The 20,084-nt window shown below is 39.6% G+C and overlaps 1 protein-coding gene across 2 annotated transcripts in view; it reads right to left on the bottom strand.

The window, feature by feature from the left end:
• The window catches only part of RYR3 (ryanodine receptor 3), a 563,020-nt gene that overhangs the window by 383,339 nt on the left and 159,597 nt on the right, over nucleotides 1–20,084 (bottom strand). For both annotated transcript variants that reach the window (XM_034938474.3, XM_057299827.2), the window contains exon 2: nucleotides 10,637–10,756. In XM_034938474.3, coding sequence (XP_034794365.3) covers nucleotides 10,637–10,756 — 120 coding nt within the window. The remainder of the gene's footprint in view (nucleotides 1–10,636; nucleotides 10,757–20,084) is intronic.

Raw genomic sequence — 20,084 nt, 5'->3', positions numbered from 1 at the left:
TTTTTTTTCTCTTCTTCATTTAAACACTCAACTTCTTTTAAAGAGCAATGAATACTCATTGATGAGATTCTGGTTCAGGTAATAGTGGAACTACCTATAGCAAAATAATCCTCTTGCCAATAACAATGATACATTCTGGATAAATATTTAAATAAATAACTATTTGAAGGCACCAGGGAGCAATCTAGAACTGAAAGGAATATTACTTTTTAAAGATGAGAAGCCAATCAGGTGCTATAAACATTTAATTAAATTTTCTTCTAAGGGTACTCTCCTGTTCATAGGATCCATGGGGAATAGATGTCAAGAAAAAGGCTTCTAGGAAGTAAGAGACCTGAGTCTGGGGCTACCAGAATGTCTGGAAATAGAAGAGGAGAAATGTTAGGAACGATGAAACCACCATAGATTAATAAAACCCAAGATCAGTATACAAATTCCCCTCAATTTGTTTGCCAACTCATAAGCTATATAAGACAGCATTGCTAGAAAGCAACAGCTAAAATGCTTACAATAAGCAAAAGTTTCAACAGCTACTTATTTCTGGAATGGCAAAATTTGGTTTTCAAGTCTGGCTATTTAGAGGTGTTTAGAAAATACTGCAGGCTTTTCATTAAAATCCCAAAAGACTACATCTGGAGACCAGGAACAGCACCTTAGAACTAAGGGCAAAATTAAAATGGAGCAAGCTGGCACAAGATGAAGGAGGCACACTAGTAATTTAACTGCCAGCTACAACAAAATACAATATTCCTCAGGGGGCAGACAACAGAAACCAGAATAACTATAAAATATCATCTACAATGTTCAGTATAAAATTTAAAAATACTAAATATTAAAGGAAATAGGAAAATGTGACTTATAACCAAGAGCAAAGTCAGTCATTAGAAGCAGACCTACAGACATTCAAGATGTTGAATTGGTAGTCAAGGATTTAAATAATGATTATAAATTTAATAATGAATTTACCAAAAAAATGGGAATAATGGGAGAAGAGAGAGATAATAGAAGAGGAGAAAGAATAATGGAGGAGAAAGAAGAATCTTAGAAATAAACAGAAACCTTAGAAATAAACAACGGCAAACTTTAGAATTTAAAAATAAAAGCCTGAAATAAATTCATTAGAGGGGGTTAATAGCACATGTACATTAAAAAAGGGAATAAATAAATATAAAATAGGTCAATGGAAAGTATTCAGGCAGATGCATAGATAAAAAAATAGTTGAAGGAAAAATGGATAGAGTCATAGTAACCTGTGGAACAATATAAAACAATCTAACATACAAGTAGTTGGAGTCCCAGGAGAGAGTAAATATGGCACATAAAATATTTTAAGAAATAATGTCTCCCAAATTCTATACTTAATGAAAAACAACAACCAAAAGATCCATAAAGCTCAGCTCATCAAAATCCAGGCAAGATAAATTTAAAGAAAACTACCCTCAAACACATCATTCAGATTGCTAGAAACCTGACTGGGCACAGTGACTCACGCCTGTAGTCCCAGCACTTTTGGAGGCTGAGGTGGGAGGGGCACTTAATGTCAGGAGTTCGAGACCAGCCTGGCCAACATGGTGAAACCCTATCCCTACAAAAATACAAAAATTAGACAGGCATGGTGGCTTGTGCCTGTAATCCCAGCTACTCAGGAGACTGAGGCAGGAGAATTGCTTGAACCTGGGAGGGGGAGGTTGCAGGGAGCGGAGATTGCGCCATTGCCCTCCAGCCTGGGTGACAAGAGTGAAACTCCATCTCAAACAACAAACAACAACAACAACAACAACAAAAACCAAATTGCTAGAAGTCAAAGATAAAGAAAAAAATGTTAAAACTTTCCAGAGGAAAAGGTTTGTTACATATAGAAGAATGATGATAAAAATGAGAGCTAACTTTACATCATAAACAATGGAGGCAAAAGGGCAATAAGATGCCATCTTCAAAGTGCTGCAAGAAGAAGAAAAAAAACTAAATAATGATTTTTTATCCAGAGAAAAATCCTTCAAAAACAGGGACAAAATAAAGACATTCTCAGTGAAAAAGAAGCTTGGAGAGTTTGTCCCCAGCAGATCTGAAGTATAAGAAACACTAAGGAATATCCTTCAGGTTGAAGGAAAATGCTACCAGATAGAAATCTGGATCTAGAGGAGAGAAAAAAAGAGCACTGAAAATGGCAAATACATTAATTTTATAAAAGGTTTTTCTTCCCTTTTATTTCTTTAAAAGACTATTGACATTTTGAAACAAAAATAAAAATGTGTTACACATTTTAAATGGGTAGAAATAAAATCTCTGACAATAATAGCACAAAAGATATAAGGGAATTTGTATAAATATGAATGCAAGGAAAACTGTGATAAGTTAACGATTTATATTTTAATTACTAAAAAAAAAAAAAAGTATTCAAGGCCAGGCCTGGTGGCTCACTCCTGTAATCCCAGCACTTTGGGAGACTGAGGCGGGTGGATCACCTGAGGTCAGGAGTTCGAGACCAGCCTGGCCAACATGGCGAAACCCCATCTCTACTAAATATACAAAAAATTAGCTGGGCCTGGTGGCAGGTGCCTGTAATCCCAGCGACTTGGGAGACTGAGGCAGGAAAACTGCTTGAACCCAGGAGGCAGAAGTTGCAGTGAGCTGAGATTGCATCATTGCACTCCAGCCTGGGTGACAGAGCAAGACTCTGTCTCAAAAAAAAAAAAAAAAAAAAAAAGTATTCAAAAATAATACTAAGAGGTAGAGCTAAAAAGCCAACAGAGAAGATAAAATGTCATAACTTTACTTTATTTAAAGGCAAAAAGGAGAAACAGAAGAACAAAATCCAGAGGAGACAAAAGAATAGCATGAAGGTAGACTAAAACCTGAGTATCTAATTATTACAATAAATGTAAATGAATAAAACATTCCAATTAAAGACCAGAGATTGTAAAATGGGGTAGAAAAACAGTACTTACCTATATGTTGTTTATAAGGGATACATTTTAAATATAAAGATATAAATACATACATAAGGTAAAAAACTGATGAAAAAGATGTACCATATAAACAGTAAGCATAAGAAAGCTTATGGCTATACTAGCATGAGTCAAAGCATACTATAAGACCAAGGACAAATAGGACAATTTGATAATGACAAAAGGATCAATTCATCATGAAAAACAAAAATTCTGAATACACATGCACCTAATAACAGAGCTTTAAAATACATGAAACAAAAGTGACAGAACTAAAGAGAGACAAATCCTCATAGTTTTTAACACCTTTCTCTCAATAATTGATAAAATAAGCAGACACATTTCAGTAAGGACATAGAAGATTTGAACACCCCTTTTGACCATCTTGACATCCATAAAACCTACATCCAACAACTACAGGACACACCATGTTTTCAAGACACCTGAAACATTCACCAACATAGACCATATGCTGGGCCATAAAATAAGTCTCCATACATTGAAAAAGATTGGAGTGATACACAGAATGTTTTCTGAGCACATCAGAATTAAAATAAAAATTAGTAACAATTAAAACTTATATCCCACTGATTCATTGTTTAAAACATCCACTCACTAACACTTTTTATCTAACTCCCTCTGACTCTCCTTAATATTTTACTTTTAAAAGTCACAAATATCCTCCTGATTCTTACATCCAGGCTTTCAAAAATTCAATTAGTTAATTCAGTACACATGGGCAACTTAACTAAGCCAATCAACATTTTCTGAGGACCTAATATGTGTATGACCCTGTGCTGATACTAAATGCTACTGCTTAAATATAGCACTTCTGATGTGTTAGGAACTGCTGTAAAGCATATTACAATTTTGAACCTGTGTCACTGAATCTTCATAATAATCCTATGAGATGGGTATAGTTTGAAGGATGAAGAAACTGAGGCAGAGAGCAGTAAAGTCATTTGCCCACGGTCACACAGCTAAGTGTTGGAGCCAGAATTACCAGTCCAGGCAGTCTGACTCCAGGGTCAAGTTTATTAAGCACTGTGCTATACAGAGCTATACAAAAGTCCTTGATGTCAGTGCTCACAGACTGGTGGAAAGGCAGAAGAAAAGTCAGATAAACTGTCACAAATTAAAGCAGTAGATGTTTTGCACCCCTCCTCCCCAGTCTTACCATGTCTGGGTACCTCTATCCCAATATAGAGGCACATAGTAATCTGCCTTAGATCCCTTTAGAAACTTACTTTGAAGAAAATACATGATATTCTCATTTATATTGTAAAATATTAGCTGTACAAAAATTTAACACTGCTTTATGGCTCACTCAAAGCATTTGCATTTTACTAGTTCCTGTTTGATTTAAGCAACATATATATTTCTAACTTAGGAATGCCAGACAGTCATAGGACAGATGTAGAAAAGTTGTGGGAGGGGTATGGAGATGTGCCCAGGCATTTCTGAAGTCTAATTACATGGAGTAATATGGCTTCTTTACCCTTATGTAAGCTGGATCCACGATACTCTTTATTTCTGAATATTACAGAAATTAGACAGTGATTCAGGTTTGGAATGAACAATCTTCATGAAGTCACTTAACTCAGTTTAAATTCTCACACCTTTCTTCTCTGTAAATGAGGACAATGTTTGCTTTATAGAGTCATAAAGAGTAAATGAAAGCAGTAGGCACCCACAGGATTACTTGGGACATAGCGCATGATGCCTGATAAATGTTAAAAAAAAAAAAAAAGTCAAAATCTCCGCTTATACGCCTCTTCATATTACATGATAAGGGAGTTTTTTTAAAAAAAAGTTTTATAATAGCCTGGTCTTTCATAAGATCTCAGGTCCATAGAGAATACTATGTACTAACATACATCAGAAGTTCAAAGAAGGCTGTACAACCTTAGGATGAGTCTGTCTCTGCAAATCTTCACAGACTTAATTTTTTAGGAGGAAACAGTAATCTCTTTCTCAGCTAAAGAATCTAAAAATAATAGAAAATAAGTTATTTTTAGCCAAAGATGCAATCTTAATTTATGTCATCTACATAATGATGTTTGTACAACAGCTAATGTTTAATCCTGGGTCTTCAGAGCCTACGTAACTCTCAAACAATAGCACACTATTCCCCCCACTCATTCTCCAAACAGGAGATGAAAACAATAAAATGAAAATTTCCATTGGATTTGAAAACTGTATTTTTCAGTTTGAAGAAGCCATGATCAGTAAGAAAGAATTCCTCAAAAAAGAAGTGGGACTTCACTGTTAGATACCTAGAGCCTCAAGACTTTAGACATGCCACTGGCTTTTTAAAGGGCACTAAGGTAAATTGTTTTACTCCACCTTAGTTTCTTCTTCCTTAAAATCAATGAAACAAACCTTGGTCTGTTGAAACTTATTTTAAACAAAAAATAGTTCTCATATTCTTCCCATTTCTTGATGATGATCTACTATTAAGAAAGGTGGAAGTCGGGATTTGGAAGGGTATTGGGGTTCCGGATATATCTAACAAGGCCGTACTAGTTAAATAATTGTCATCATTGAAGATTACTGTGGGGTAAGTGTTATGACTTCTTAAAAATCCTTTTGCATGAGAATTTGACCGTCAGTTAACTCTCCAGTTTTGTTCCCATGGTCACTTGATACAACCTGTATGTAAATCATGTTACCAGGGTATATTGCTTGTGGTGAAAATGATCCCTGATTGATAGCCTGCATGTGGACTGGGAAGACTATCAATATGTATTTTAGAAGGGCATATTCTTGGAGTGCAGCGACTCTTGTAGCTGGGGCTGCCTTTGTGGAGTCCTCAAAAGCTATGCCTATGGAATTGTTACAGATATATTGGTTCCTATGGTACGTGAGGCTTTTAAGCCATGGTGACTCTCACACCTGCCTGATGTGGACCCTCTCAAGCTCTTTCTACCTGAGCTGTCATCTGGGGATTGGAAATCCAGAAGCCAGCCCCTGAATTGCTATAGGGGTTTCTGCCGAAATGCAGTACTTGACACATCCCAGCTGGCAAGCCATGGTTTCTGTCCTATGTCCTTCTGAGAAGACTGATGCCAAGTGGTCTATGAGAATCTTATGAGTATGGATGTAAAGTTGAACCAAACCCCGCCCCCCCAACCCCCTCAAGTGGACACTGCAGATACAGAATAGATGAGATATAATGTGAAGGACCAGAGGGAAAGTATTAAATTCCTAGTGCCTAGGAACACATTTTCTATTGAGTAAAAAGGAAAGTAAATTTGCTATCGATAAAATGAAAAAGAAACATTTCCTCTCTCTTTTTTCTGAGTCTCTGGTTATAGCCCCTAGTCTTTTTTTTTTTTTTTTTTTTTTCTTGAGACAGAATCTCGCTCTGTCGCCCAGGCTGGAGTGCAGTGGCGCCATCTCAGCTCACTGCAACCTCCACCTCCCGGGTTCATGCCATTCTCCTGCCTCAGCCTCCCGAGTAGCTGGGACTACAGGCACCCGCCACCACGCCTGGCTAATTTTTTGTATTTTTAGTAGAGATGGGGTTTCACCGTGTTAGCCAGGATGGTCTCGATCTCCTGACCTCGTGATCCGCCCATCTTGGCCTCCTAAAGTGCTGGGATTACAGGCGTGAGCCACCGCGCCCAGCCTTTTTTTTTTTTTTTTTTAAACAAAACAAGATACCTTTAAATTCCTGAACCTTTGCTTATTTGAAAGGGAGCTGAATAATAGTGCTTCCATCAATTAATGGCAGTTTCAGGAGACCTTCAAGGAAGGGTGGACCATGGCATACAGGAATCAAAGTCCTGGGAGACTTCCCAAGTGCTAAATACTCTTCATGTCTACAGCAAGTGTTAACGATCTTATTATACTCGTGCCCTTTATTCTTCTATCCTCTCACTCCTTTGCTTCCATATGATCTCCTTCTCTCAGGGTCACACACCAAGAATAGTTTTTGAGCACTTTATCTCTTTTTTTCTCTGAGGTCTTTCTTCTCCATAGAATTCATCTCAATTTTCTCTGAGTCTCAACTAGCTTAAAACACCCTTGACTAGAAATGCCCAAGGTCACCGGTAGGCTCTGTAGCCAGCTGAGAAGAAGGATATTTGATGTCTGTGCCTCATGCCCAGTGCCAAGCTTGGAAACATACCTCCTCACCTCACTGCATGACTTCCATTAGGATCCAAGAACCTAAGAATGGCACAGCTCGTTGAGAAATTTGATGGTAGAGAATTAGGGCAACTATTTAGTAATAAGGGAGAAGACAACCAGCCAAAAGAGAGGGTTGCATAGCTGCAAATGACTGCAGGAAAGAATGAAGCTCTCGGAACCCGAGTTCCTCTAGCAGACTGCTCCCAGGAATGGTGACAAGAAATTCTGAATATCTGCTCTATCCTTACCGTGAATTTGACCCTGTTTCTCTGTGAGAACCCTGATGGCGCACTTCCCTCATGCTACATATAAAAGGGGCGCACTCATGCAAGGATGGTGGGTATGTCAACTGTACACAATTTGTCTATCATTTTGGGAAAGCAGTTTAATAGTGTTCATGCTTCTGACACCATTAATTCTACTCCTCGATATTTACTCCCGAAAGCCAAAATAAATCAAGAAAACCATAGGCATATTATTTTTTTTACCATTCATGAAGACCATATAGCAATATGGAACTGGCTGAAATAGTAAAGAAAAAACCCAAAACAGAGAATGTCTGAATAACCAGTATGAGTACAACTTTGAAAACAGACAGGTACACGTGGGCAAAGGCTAGAATGAAAAACAAATGAAAATAGTTGTGACAAAGTGGTAAAATTACGGATGACACGTATCTCTTTTTAAAATTCTTCAGTCTTATCTTGCTTGAAATTTAGAATGACAAATTAAAATAAGAACAATCACTTAGTTAAGTGGATGTTAGGAAAGACATTTCCTCATCCCCAATTCATCTATGAGTGTATGACTTATTGTTTCTATGCCTGAGGGATACAAAGCATTCTCAGATTACAACACACTGTTGTTTCTAATCTAGCTCAGGTAAAACAATGATAAATACAGAGACATGTTTATAGAATTATCTGATAGTTAAATGAATTTGTAATTCCAAGACTTTCATTCTAAACTCAAGATTTTGTAAGTTCAGGGCTGATCCGTGGTCCTTCTGTCTTTTACACAAAATCAGACCTTGTAAGTCAAAAGGGATAACAACTTTATACTTAGTATTATTATCAACTCTAGCTGTTAAATGTACTGTACTAGTTCAGTATTATGTGCTTTATATATATTATTTCTCTTTATTTTCACAGTCCCCCTGAAAGGTAATTAGTTTTCCTTATTTTAAAGAACAAGAAACTAAGTCCCAGTTTAAATGTCTTGTACAATATGAAATCATAATAACCAGTGGTTTTATCAAGCTTACAATGCACTAGGCAATTTACGAACCCATTTGATCCTGACAGCAATCTTATAAGGTAGTTACTATAAAATTCCCATTAAGCAGACGAGAAAACTCAGCTCAGAAAAGTGAGGTACCTTGTCCAAGGTCCTGGTTTAGCCAGCAAGTGGTAGAGACAGGATTCCAACTTTGACAGTCTGGCTCACAGCCTGTGCCCTAAAGCAGGGTCCCCAACCCCTGGGGCCATGGACCCAGTTCATGGCCTGTTGGGAACCAGGCTGCACAGGAGGAGGTGAGTGAGTATTACTGCCTGAGCTTTGCCTACTGTCAGATCAGTGGCAGCATTAGATTCTCATAGGAGCATGAACCTTAATGTGAGCTGTGCACGTGAGGGATCTAGGTTGCACGCTCCTTATGAGAATCTAATGCCTGATGATCTGAGGTGGAACAGTTTCATCCTGAAACCATCTCCCACCATCCGTGGAAAAACTGTCTTCCATAAAACTGGATCCTGGTGCCAAAAAGGTTGGGAACTGCTGCCCTAAAGCACTGCCCTATACCCTACTCGATGGATGACTAGAAAAGGATACCACCTGTTTTCTAATTTAGGTCAACACACTTCCCATTGGATTGTCCTGCACCTCATTTGGCAGATGAGAAAATTGCAAACATGAGTGACTGACTTGTCCCATGGTCACATGAGTAGCTCATGGTTGAGAATTAACTTCTTGACTTCTAATCTAATGACCTCCCTATTATCCCAGACTGCCGGGAATGAAAAACAAAACAAAACAAAACAAAACAAAAAAACAAAAAAACCTAGCTAAGAACAAAAGCAAATGAGAAAAGGCCTTAGGAAAATCAAGTCAAAGATCTTTAAAACGATAAAAATTTTCCTTGTCTCTCTTCTATCCCATATATTTTAATGGGACTCTGGTTCATGTCTATCCTTATGGATCCACAGATCAGTGACCTACAAGGGAGGGAGAAGTACAAGAGGGGCTTCTGGAGGACGTGGCCATCACCCTGCACATCTGGTGTTACAGATTTTAGCCAAACTCTCTGTGTATGTCTGTGTTGTGTATGTTTATGTGGAAAATGGCATGCCAATAGGTGGGTCTTTTGGAAAATGTTACCAATTTCTGATTTTTGTTTTCGGTTTTTTTAAAAAAGGTTCTGTGAGAAAAACTGAGCTTAGAGGGTGTGATGGTGGGTTTTATGTCAACTTGGCTAGGCCATAGTGCCGTTATTCAGCCAAACGACACTATAGGTTTTGATGTGAAGGTATTTTGTAGATGTAATTAACATCTGCAGTCAGTTAACTTTAAGAAAAGGCTATTAGCCTTGATAACTTTGGTATGCCTCATCCGATCAGATGAAGGCCTTCAGAACTGAGATGTCCTAGAAAAGAAGGAACTCTACCTCAACATGACAGCATTAACTCCTGCCTGAGTTTCCAGCCTACTGATATTAACTACAGATTTCAGTCTCACTAGCCCCTACAACTGCAAGAACTAATTTCTTAAAAGAAATCTCTATACACTTATATACTTACCTACCTACCCACTCACGCACTCACTCACCCATCCACCCATCTGCCCATCTGCCCACCATCCATCCATGCATCCAGTTGACTTTGTTTCTCTGGAGAACCCTGACGGATATAGAGGTTTTCCCAGGACTGAAAAGCACTGCAAGAATGCTGAGCACATAGATCCACTTGACACACAGATCATGAAAAGCAGAAACAGCCTGAAAATGGAGAAAGAAAAGTTCTGCTGAAAAGACACAGCATTATTGCCACCATGCAGGCAGAGACCAGTGCAAACACTCTCTGCCCTCGTGTCACAGTGGGCAGACAGTTACAACAATCTCAGCGCAGTCAGAACTGAAAGGGGTGTGCTCACTGTGAAACATAGGCTCAGGCATCTGTGAGTCTCTGTAGCAATAGAACAACAGCAGGGAGTAAAGAACACGCACTCAGATTTCTAGGAATTAACAGCAACAGAAAGGCATTCTGGGAGTATTAAGACCTCCTCGGTCAGCACTGACAGTGAGCTCAAAGCCTCCCCAGAGTCCTGGACAACACTGACAGGCAAAGCACCTCTAATTCTTCATAGTGCTCTGCGTTCCTACATCAACGATTCCTAGGCTTGTGGAAAGTTATGGTTTAAACCAGATCTGCTTCCCATTTAAAAAATAAATGTGTCCTTTCAAATGTCGTCCTCATCACCATCTCCCAGCCGTATCTCCCCTAAATGACTTTGTCAGACGCCAAGGTGGAAGAAGGTGCAGGGCGGACAGCCAATCTCACCTTGGCTTCTGAAGTGGGTTCCAAGAAGCACAGGCGATTCCCAAGTCCCTCGGCTGCCAGGCAGAACTTCCTCTGCTCCTTATGAATGGTGGCGATGCACTGGAGTACCACTTCATCCTCCTGCCAGGAGAAGAGAGACCCAAACATGAGTAAGGGGAACTGCTGAGCCAGGCCCCGAGTCACCTTCCTGTACCTGAGTCAGGTAAGCCACCAATCCCTGACAGCCACGTGCTTTTTGTTTTTATTTTTAAACCTGATTACGGAAGGAGATTTTTTATTCACAAGACATCACGGAGCATCTACCGTGAGTCAGAACTCTACTTAATCCTGGAGTGAGGTCAGTGGGGGCAAGTACACATACAGCCAAGGCCTCACTTCTGAGAGCTGTGCAAAGCATATGGTCTAGGTGAGCTGATGATTTCAACACTTGGGCAAATATGAAAGCAAATTTATACAATCTCTCCAAATATAGAATAAAACAATAAGATAGGATTGAGGGGAACAGAGAATACAGACAAGATCAGAGCAAGGTGGGATGAGTGGAGGGAAAGTGTTGGGGTTTCAGGTTGTGGAAGAGGCAAAGTATGTTTTGTTGGAGGAAGGGAGTGTATGTGGTGGGCCACATATTTGCCAGAGATGGTAGAGGAAGATATGGAGGGTGAAGGAGATGGGTTTTAGACTCACAGAAAAGGAAGATTAAAGATGCCTTGAAGATCAGGTAAGAGGAGGAGGAACTGAAGGTCAAGTAGAAGAACTGCTCTGAATTCTCAAGGAGTAGACCTCCCTCCTAAATATCAATCCCAAAAGCAGCCCTCCTAAAATTTCAGAGGCCCTGGAAAAGAGGCAGCCCTCCATCTACACCAAAACATACACTTCTTGCACAACCCTACCTGAGGTGGAGAGGAAAACAGTTTCCATACTAAACCTTCCATTCCTGCCCCTCCTATCTGTCAGGCCATGCTCCCTAGTCACCACCACATAGCTTTGGATTTCACGCAGCAAACAGATTTCCAGGTGTGGTTAAGTTACGGAAGTGACCTGGGGGAGCCAGCTGGAGCCTCCCTCCTTCTGAGCATCTGGCCATCCATTGCCCCATCTCACCTCCATGTCCTTCAGTGTCAGAGATTGTCTTGTTGGGAAGTGTCACCAGAGTGTTGGAAAGGCAGATTAAGTAGGAATCATTTTTCTTAAACTGTGTCTAGAATGTGCCTATGAAATGAAAATAATAAAATGGTCCCACCTGGTGAGAGTGCGAAGCAATTCACGATTAACAGACCCCTACAAAGATATCTGCTTGTGCCCAGAGATAGGTGAGGGGCTACAGGGGAATGCAAGAAGCCACAAGTTGTAGATGTATGAAATGAAGAGTGGAAAAACATAGCTCCACAGTTTTACTAGCACTGAAATGTCACTGTTCATTATCTAAGTGAGTCAGAAACAAATTCAGGAGTCTTTGCTTATAGTAAAATCAGAATTCACTGTCTTCATTTTAATTGAGACTGAAGAAAACTCCAGAATATCACTGCTTTAAAAGTGGGGGTTTAGTGAAATCTCTGAAGAGAGTGAAATTTTTCCTCAGGTGGAGTGTGCCCCTAGATCCTGTATCAACCAGGGGCATTAGGATCCTCCTAATGGCATTGGTGGGCAGGGGCGGGTGGTGAGGTGCTCTTAGTTGTCAAGATGACTGAGATGTGCTGCTTGTGTTGGAAAGCAGGGGCCATGGAAGTTAAGTCATCAGCAATGCAAGAGGTAGTACTCAAAACTTAACTTTCACACCCAAATCAATAATACCCCCTATTGAGAAATAGTTATGTGTCTCCCCCACCACAGTTAACCAGTAAAAAGAAACAAAACTTAAAACCCCCAAAAAAACTAAAGCAACAACAACAAAACTCAGGCATTTAGAAATCAAAGAAGTGTAATTATGGATTTTTTTTTTTTTTTTTTACAAAGGCATGAAAGTTGACAGTTTTCCCATCAATGTGTGCCTTTGAGGTTCTCTTTTCAAGATCTCAATTCTCTTTCCCTTTCTATCCCCCAGGCACCCAAACCACCAAGGCTTTGACCTTGCAGTAGCTGCCTTGGGGTCTCCCTATTTGTCTTCTGAAATTTCCCCATCCTATAAGTCACATCCCAAGCTGCCAAGAAACTAATGCAATAACCTGCCCTGATTTAATTAATAGCAATTTGCAGAACAGCAGCCCTGCACACATGTGTTCCTAGGTTGGGGCTCTGGTGACACACAGATGGGTATGGGACTCTGGGCCAAATTGATGCTTCTCCAAACGATTTCTACTCTTTCCCACATTCTATCTGGAACCCTCTGCTCAACCATGCTGACCTGGCTGCAGACACCACCTGGAGTGGCAGCCTGCACCTGCCTTTGCTTCATATAGCAGCAATTATTTCCATAAACCTTCAATAGACAGACATCTGGAGCCTTTGAGTGCCTGACACTGAAATCTTTGCACTGAATTCTGTTTGGGATTATGAGATGAGTTAATTCAACCCATCTGATTACTCCTCTTGCTCCTGAGTAAAATACAGAACACAAGCTCTCCAATTAGAACACAAGCCTTTCTCTTCATCCCTGTACTGGTTTGCACTTTCTCCCCTAGAATTATCCTCCCTCCTTTTTTCCCATTTTGCTTTAAATCAGATCTGGGCATTGCTGAAGGATGTCATTTCCAAGGAAGCACCCTTACTCGAAGGCTGCAAATTCTTCCACATTTTGTATCTCCTTTTCCCAGAAGTCTGCCTACTTCTCACATGTCCCGATGCCAAATTTGGACCTTACTGTTCTACCCACGTGCAAAAACTCTTCAGTTGGACCTAATGATTTCCACCCTGTTTTGGTAGCACAGTATCATGAACCTTCCATGTCATAACCTAGAATGATCCCACTTCTACAATCCAGAACTGGACTATCCACCTTTACAGACCCATTTTCTCTCTTGCTTTCGCATTCCTTACTTTTACTAGATTTGCTCTATTTTATCAAGACTTCCAGTTCCTAGAAAGTGCTCTCATCTCCATTATTTCCTCTTTCTCAAGGAGGACTGTTGATTTTTTTTTTTGATAGAGAAAATAACACAACTCTGGGGTTTTATGCCACTATAAATGTATGATTTCCTGGTAACTTATTTTCAGCTTGTTCCAACTCTATCTCACTGGAACAAGACCACAAAATTTTCCTTTTGTAGGCCTCACAGCAGATGCAACTCTGTCAATATAAAATAACCATACCTCCCCCATCTTTAAAAGAAAGAGAAACAAAATAAAGAGAAGAAAGTACTAAGTTAGAGGGTGCAATAATAAGCAATGGTGGTGGGGGCTGGGGGGACACTAAGACCTTTCAAACCCAGCCTCTGTCTTTTAGGATAAGAATATGATTCTCTTTAGTCATCGGGAAATACTATCATTAAGATCACATAAAGGTTTCCTGCTTTATACCAAGTAAGCCAAAATGTCTCTGCCTGGATTTCAGGTGCCCCACAGTTGAGTTCTACCTGACACCTCTAGCTTTGTCTCTCCTTCATTCCTATTGCCTTACTGTCTCCCAAATAAGTCATGCCCAGGCTCCCTAAAATGCTCCTTCTTGAAACCCCTCCATTCCTGTATTCATCTCTGTATTCTTGTAGTGCTCCCGCCTTTCTGTTGGATCCTTCCCATCTCTATTTTCTTCTGCCATCCCTAAATATAAGGGACTGCTCAACGATTGGTCTTTGTCATTTTCCCTTGGCAATCTCATTCATTCTTCAGGCTTCCTGCTTTACTTCTGAGGAGCTGTTACTCAGTCTGTACCTCCAACCTGGTGGTACTCAAGGGTTCCAAACCTCCATCTATTTTTACCTGCGGACTTACCAACACTTCAAATCAACATGTCCCAGTGCACTGAAAGGCTTCTTTTTCAGTCTACCTATCCTTTTATATTCCCCAAGTTTGTCAAGAGCACATCCAACCTCTGGGCAACCTCAGCTTACACATCATTATCTCGTATCTCTGAGTCCTCCCCTTTTCCTGTATCACAGCAAATGGGCCAGCAGAAGGAGAGACTGGAGGTCTTGAGACCAAGACAAGGCTATTATTTGACCCAAAGCATTATTCCTTAGTCTGCTACCAGAGGCATAGCTCTGGCCTTATTTTCTTGCTGAAAATCCTCAATGGCACTCTCAAAAAACATAAACTTCCTGAACTAGTATCTGAGGCTTCCACATTTCCAAACTATCAACCTAACTTCTTCCCTGTAGCGTTGGGTTTCCCTATTTCCATGCCTTTGATCATGAAATCTCTGAAAAGCTGCCCTAATTTGCCCTAGTTTTCCATGTCCATATATTACCTATCCTTCTAAGCTTAGTTTAAATGCCACATTCCTTTATGAAGCCCAAGTAATCTCTCTGGTCTCTGAATTTCCATAGCAATATCACCATACTTTTTGCAGTGTGACTTACATGCATGCCTTCTCCCCCACTATATGTTTTTAAATGGCCAACATTTACTGATCCCTACGTGACAGGCACCACGCTTTACGCACAAGAACCCATTTAAGCTTCACATCAACACTATGTAAGCACTACTGTTGTCTTCATTTTGCAAATGAAAGCCTGTATAGAGCAGTTATGTAACTTGCCTCAGGTCTCATGGTGGCAGGGGGCAGAGCCTGGTATCTAATCCAGGCAGTCTATATTGATGCACTTGCTACCACTACTTCCAGCTGACTTTGTACCCCTCAAAGGCAGGATCACATCTGATTCACATTTCTGCCTATCATGATACTCACCACTGTGGTATCTGATGTCTATTATGCACCCAATTATAATTTACAGAATGGGTATGTTTTTACACTGTAACCCTATTTAATTATAAACTCTATTAGAGCAGAAAACTTCTGCTTTCCCATCCAAGCTGGAAACATAATGTGTTTTGTAAAAATGTGTTAATTAACTGGGATATGGACTTGGATTACAAGAAATTTCCCTACTTTCACCCACATAACAGGGTCATTTTCATTGATGAGTCAGAACTGAATAATTGAATAAAAAGGGAACAGATGCTGGCATTTAAAATAAAACAATGAGGCTTTGGAGTCCATAGCTTCTATTTCTTAATTATTATTATTGATAATGATATCAACTATTCATTCTGGACTTCTGTGCCAAACACTATGCTGACATTTCCTCCTAGATTAAATTAAACTTCACAACAACACAATCACTTTAAGAATGAGAAAACCAAAACTCAGAGGGGTTAGGTACATTTAATAACAGTGAATATTTAATGGCCAGTCACCATGTGCTACCATGTTATAGCATCTCAGTTTAATCCTTTCAATCATCCTGTCAGGTAGGTGCTAATATGCTCTCTATTTGATAAAGTGGTTGAGGCACAGAAAGGTTAAGTCACTTGCCCAGTGCCACACAGCTTGTAAGTGACAGAGCCAGACCTTAAGCCCAGGACTGAATCAGGAGTCAGTTCTCTACCATGGCACCAAACGGGCTCTCTTACTCTAAGAGACTGACCTTAGCAATAGGTATGAATTCATGTCTGTCTGATTCTAAAGCCCATGGTGATGGTGTTGACAAAAATAGATGCTCCCAGCCCTGTCACATGATCAAACCACATTGAAACATAACCACATCACAGAGCACAAGGCCAAAGAGAGCAGCCAGAGTGCTAAAATAAATAAATAAATACAACAAGATTTATCTATTCCCCATGATTGCAACACTGGAAGGGGTAAACATCAGCCCAAAACTTGCTGCAAAGGGAGAAAAATGAAAATCCAAGGTATATCATATGTCAGCCTCCCTCCAAGCTATGTGGTTCACACACGCCAGCTATTCCTGTCATAGATTCAGCTTGTGGTGGTGTTGAGTGATTGTCCCTGAACAAGGATATACAGCCTTTGGCTCTCTTTGCTTAGATTTCACATTGTCACAGGTCATCTCGGACAAAGTCAAGTTCTTTCTACCGTCCTCTGGCCAAAGAACTTTGAACTTGAAAATGAATGGATCTTGCCTATTTTATCCTTACGGCTTTCTTTCTTATACCTTGGCTCGCAGCCTGAGGGCCAGAACAATAGAGAGCCATCTCTGCTGGCTCTGAGCTGATGGCTGGGGAACCTTGGCTCTCCCGCTTCTCTACGGGTCACCTGTGAAGAACTCTCTGGAACAAAACAAAATGGCTGACAGCCCTATTTAAGGTAGATCACCAGGCAGCTGATGACAGCCCTATAGTTAGATCTGCAAATCACTGGTACTGAGCAGCTCATGACCAGGAGCACGTGGGACAGAGTGCCATCCAGCAGATTTCATGTTTAAGTGCAGACATTATTACTGCAGAGGAAAATCCATAACCATGTATTGCTTTAAAAGGGAAGATGTTTCCTACCTACTCATCTTAAACATCAGGCACTTGGGGAACTGATAAAGTTAAGCTACTTTCTAAATATATGAAAGATATGGGTGTGCACTTATCCTAAGACTTTACCCAAAAGCCTTTCTTAAATGAAAAATAAATGGGCTTTTTGGAATGACGAGACTACACACAGATTATTTCACAAGAATGAATGACAAGGTCGTTTACTTGTGTGTTCTAAATAGCAATCATTTGGATTATTTGCTTCCTTCAATTCTAAGATCTTTAGGGGTAGGAGCCTCTTCTTTGTCTATGAATCTTCAGTGCCTAAAATACTACCTGGAACTGAATAGAAAAAGCACAAATATTTGTGAATTCAGTGAAAGAATCGTATGTTCTGAAAACGACTACTTATATTAACAAATATGCTCGTGTATAAAAATTCCAAAATAAAGATCCTTCTTAAAGGAATTTATGATACCCTGTTTGCTTCTACAATAGACCCATGAGACATAGAAATATTATTAATCTCATTTTGCACACATTGTGAAAATAAAGGTTACAGATTGAAGGAGAATAACTCATCCAGTGTCCACCTCTCAGACATTGTATCTCCAGCAACAATGTTTGAAGTTTTGTTGTTACAACTTACTGTTTTGGTTTCTGGTTTTATTATCCCTTTAGTACTTCTTATTGTCTTAGAATGTGTCAAAAGTTAGTGAAAGCTACCCATCTCCAGTTTCTTACTACTTGTTGTTAAAAAATGAAATAAAATGGAAATTTCAGGATACCAAGAGGCAAACTGACAGACTTATTTATCTTTCCTTTTTAAAATACTTTCTTCATTTGGCTTGTAGGATACTATTTTGTTTTTTCTATTCACTAGCACCTCATACTCAGTCTCCTTGGTTGCTTCTCCTCATTTTCTTCCCTCTACTGCTACAGTGGTGCTCCAGGACCAGTCCTCAGAGTTCTCTTCTTTACCTGTACTCTCCCCTTCTTGATTCCATTTGGTTACATGGCTTTAAAAAACAGGTGTATTTTAAGGAATCCCAAGTTTGTGCCACCACATTAAACCTCTTCTCTGAACTCGACTTGTGTTTCCAAATGCTACTCAACATCTCAACTTGGATGTCCAATAGGCATGTCAAGCTTACTATATCCAAAATCAGATTTCTGAGTATCTCCCCACATATGTTCCTTTTGTAGTTTTCTTTATTTCAGAACATTGGCAACTCTATTCTCTGGGGTTGCTTGAGTGAACGGAGGGAAGAGACGGAGAGATGAAGAAAGGAAGGGAGGAAGACAGAAAAATCTTGAGGTCATGTGATTCCTTTCCCTCTCTTACCTCACATCCACACCATCAGCAAATTCTTCTCATTCTACTTTCTAAATATATGTGATGGTACCATCTTGCATCCTCTTCCCTAGCTCAGCCATCATCTCTTGTCACAACTACTGTAATCACCTCCAAACTTGTTTCTCACTGCTGTCCTCCACACAGTAGCCAGAGTCTTTTAAAAACCTGAGATCGCATCATTTCACGACTTGAAAGCCTCCAATCACTTTCCATCTTACTTAAGGAAAAGGCAGAATTCTTATCTTACTATGGCCTACAAGGTCCTAAAAAACGCCCATCTTGAAACGCAAAGCAAAACCTGTTAGACTGGCTATTACCAAAAAGGCAAAAGTTATGAAGTGTTGGTGAGCATATGGATAAAAGGGAACCTTTGCATGCTGGATGTACACTGAAAGCCATTCCCCGGGTGGGACTGGAAATTGGTACAGAAGTTATGGAAAACAGCAAGGTGGGTTTTCAAAAAAGTAAATATATAACTGCCATATGATGAAGCAATCCTGCTTCTGAATATAGATATAGATATCTATCGATAGATATAGATATACAGATATGTGTATATATATATATCTCCAAAGAAAATGTGATGAGTATCTCAAACAGATATCTAACTCCCATGTTTACTGCAGCACATTCGCAATAGCCAAGATACAAAAACAACCTAAATGTTCATTGACAGATGAATGGATGAACAAAATGTGGCACACACACACAATGAAATATTATCCAGCCTTAAAAAGAAGGGCATCATGTCACTTGCAATAACACAGATGTTATTGGATCCTGGACGGCATTATGCTAGCTGAAATAAGCTATGTGCAGAAAGACAAGTACTGCATGATCTCACTTTTTGTGGGATCTAAAATAGTCAAATTCATAGATGCAGAGTAGAATGGTGGTTGTCAGAGATGGGGGGATGGGGACACTGGGAAGATGCTGGTCAAAGGGTAAAAAGTTTCAGTTATACAAGGTAAGTAAGTTCTGGAGCTCTAATGTACAGCACGGTGACTCTAGTTGACAATACTCTATCTTATCATTGAGATTTGCTAAGAGGATGGAGCTTCAGTGTTATCACACACACACAAAGGTAAGTATGTGAGGTGATGGAAATATTCATTAGCTTGATTGTGGTGATCACCGCACAACGTATATCAAAACATCAAGTTGATACCTTAAATAAAAATATATCAATTAAATATATAGTTTATATTATATAGGAAATACATTATATACATTATATATTAAATACATATTATCTATATTTGTATATATTTACATACATATAAATGTACATATATGTGTATGTGTATATATATATATCTCTCCACCTCCCTACAGTCTCTCTTCTGTAACTCTTTTGCTTGCTTGGTTTTATCTATACTGGTCCTATCCTTAGAGCTCAAATTTTTGAAGCATTATCCTCCCTCAAAACCTTGTACTTGCTGTTCCCTTCATGCAGGATGTTCTTCCCCCACATACCTGGAGGGCTCCCTCCCTCACTTCCTTTAGGCGTCTGCTCAAATGTTGCCTTGTCAGAAAGGCCTTCCTTGATCACACCATATAAAATTATAGCTCCATTTTCATGTTGCATTTCCAATCTTGCTTAATATTCTTTTCCAACTAGTATTTACCTCCTAACAATACAGGTTTATTTCTAATCTCTCTCCTCCTCATTAGTAACCTTCATGCATATGATTCTGTTCACCATTGTATATTCAATGCCTGAAACAGTGC

This window comes from Pan paniscus, chromosome 16, assembly GCF_029289425.2.
Source record: "Pan paniscus chromosome 16, NHGRI_mPanPan1-v2.0_pri, whole genome shotgun sequence".
Classification (NCBI taxonomy): domain Eukaryota; kingdom Metazoa; phylum Chordata; class Mammalia; order Primates; family Hominidae; genus Pan; species Pan paniscus.
This window is presented reverse-complemented; position numbering and strand designations above follow the sequence as displayed.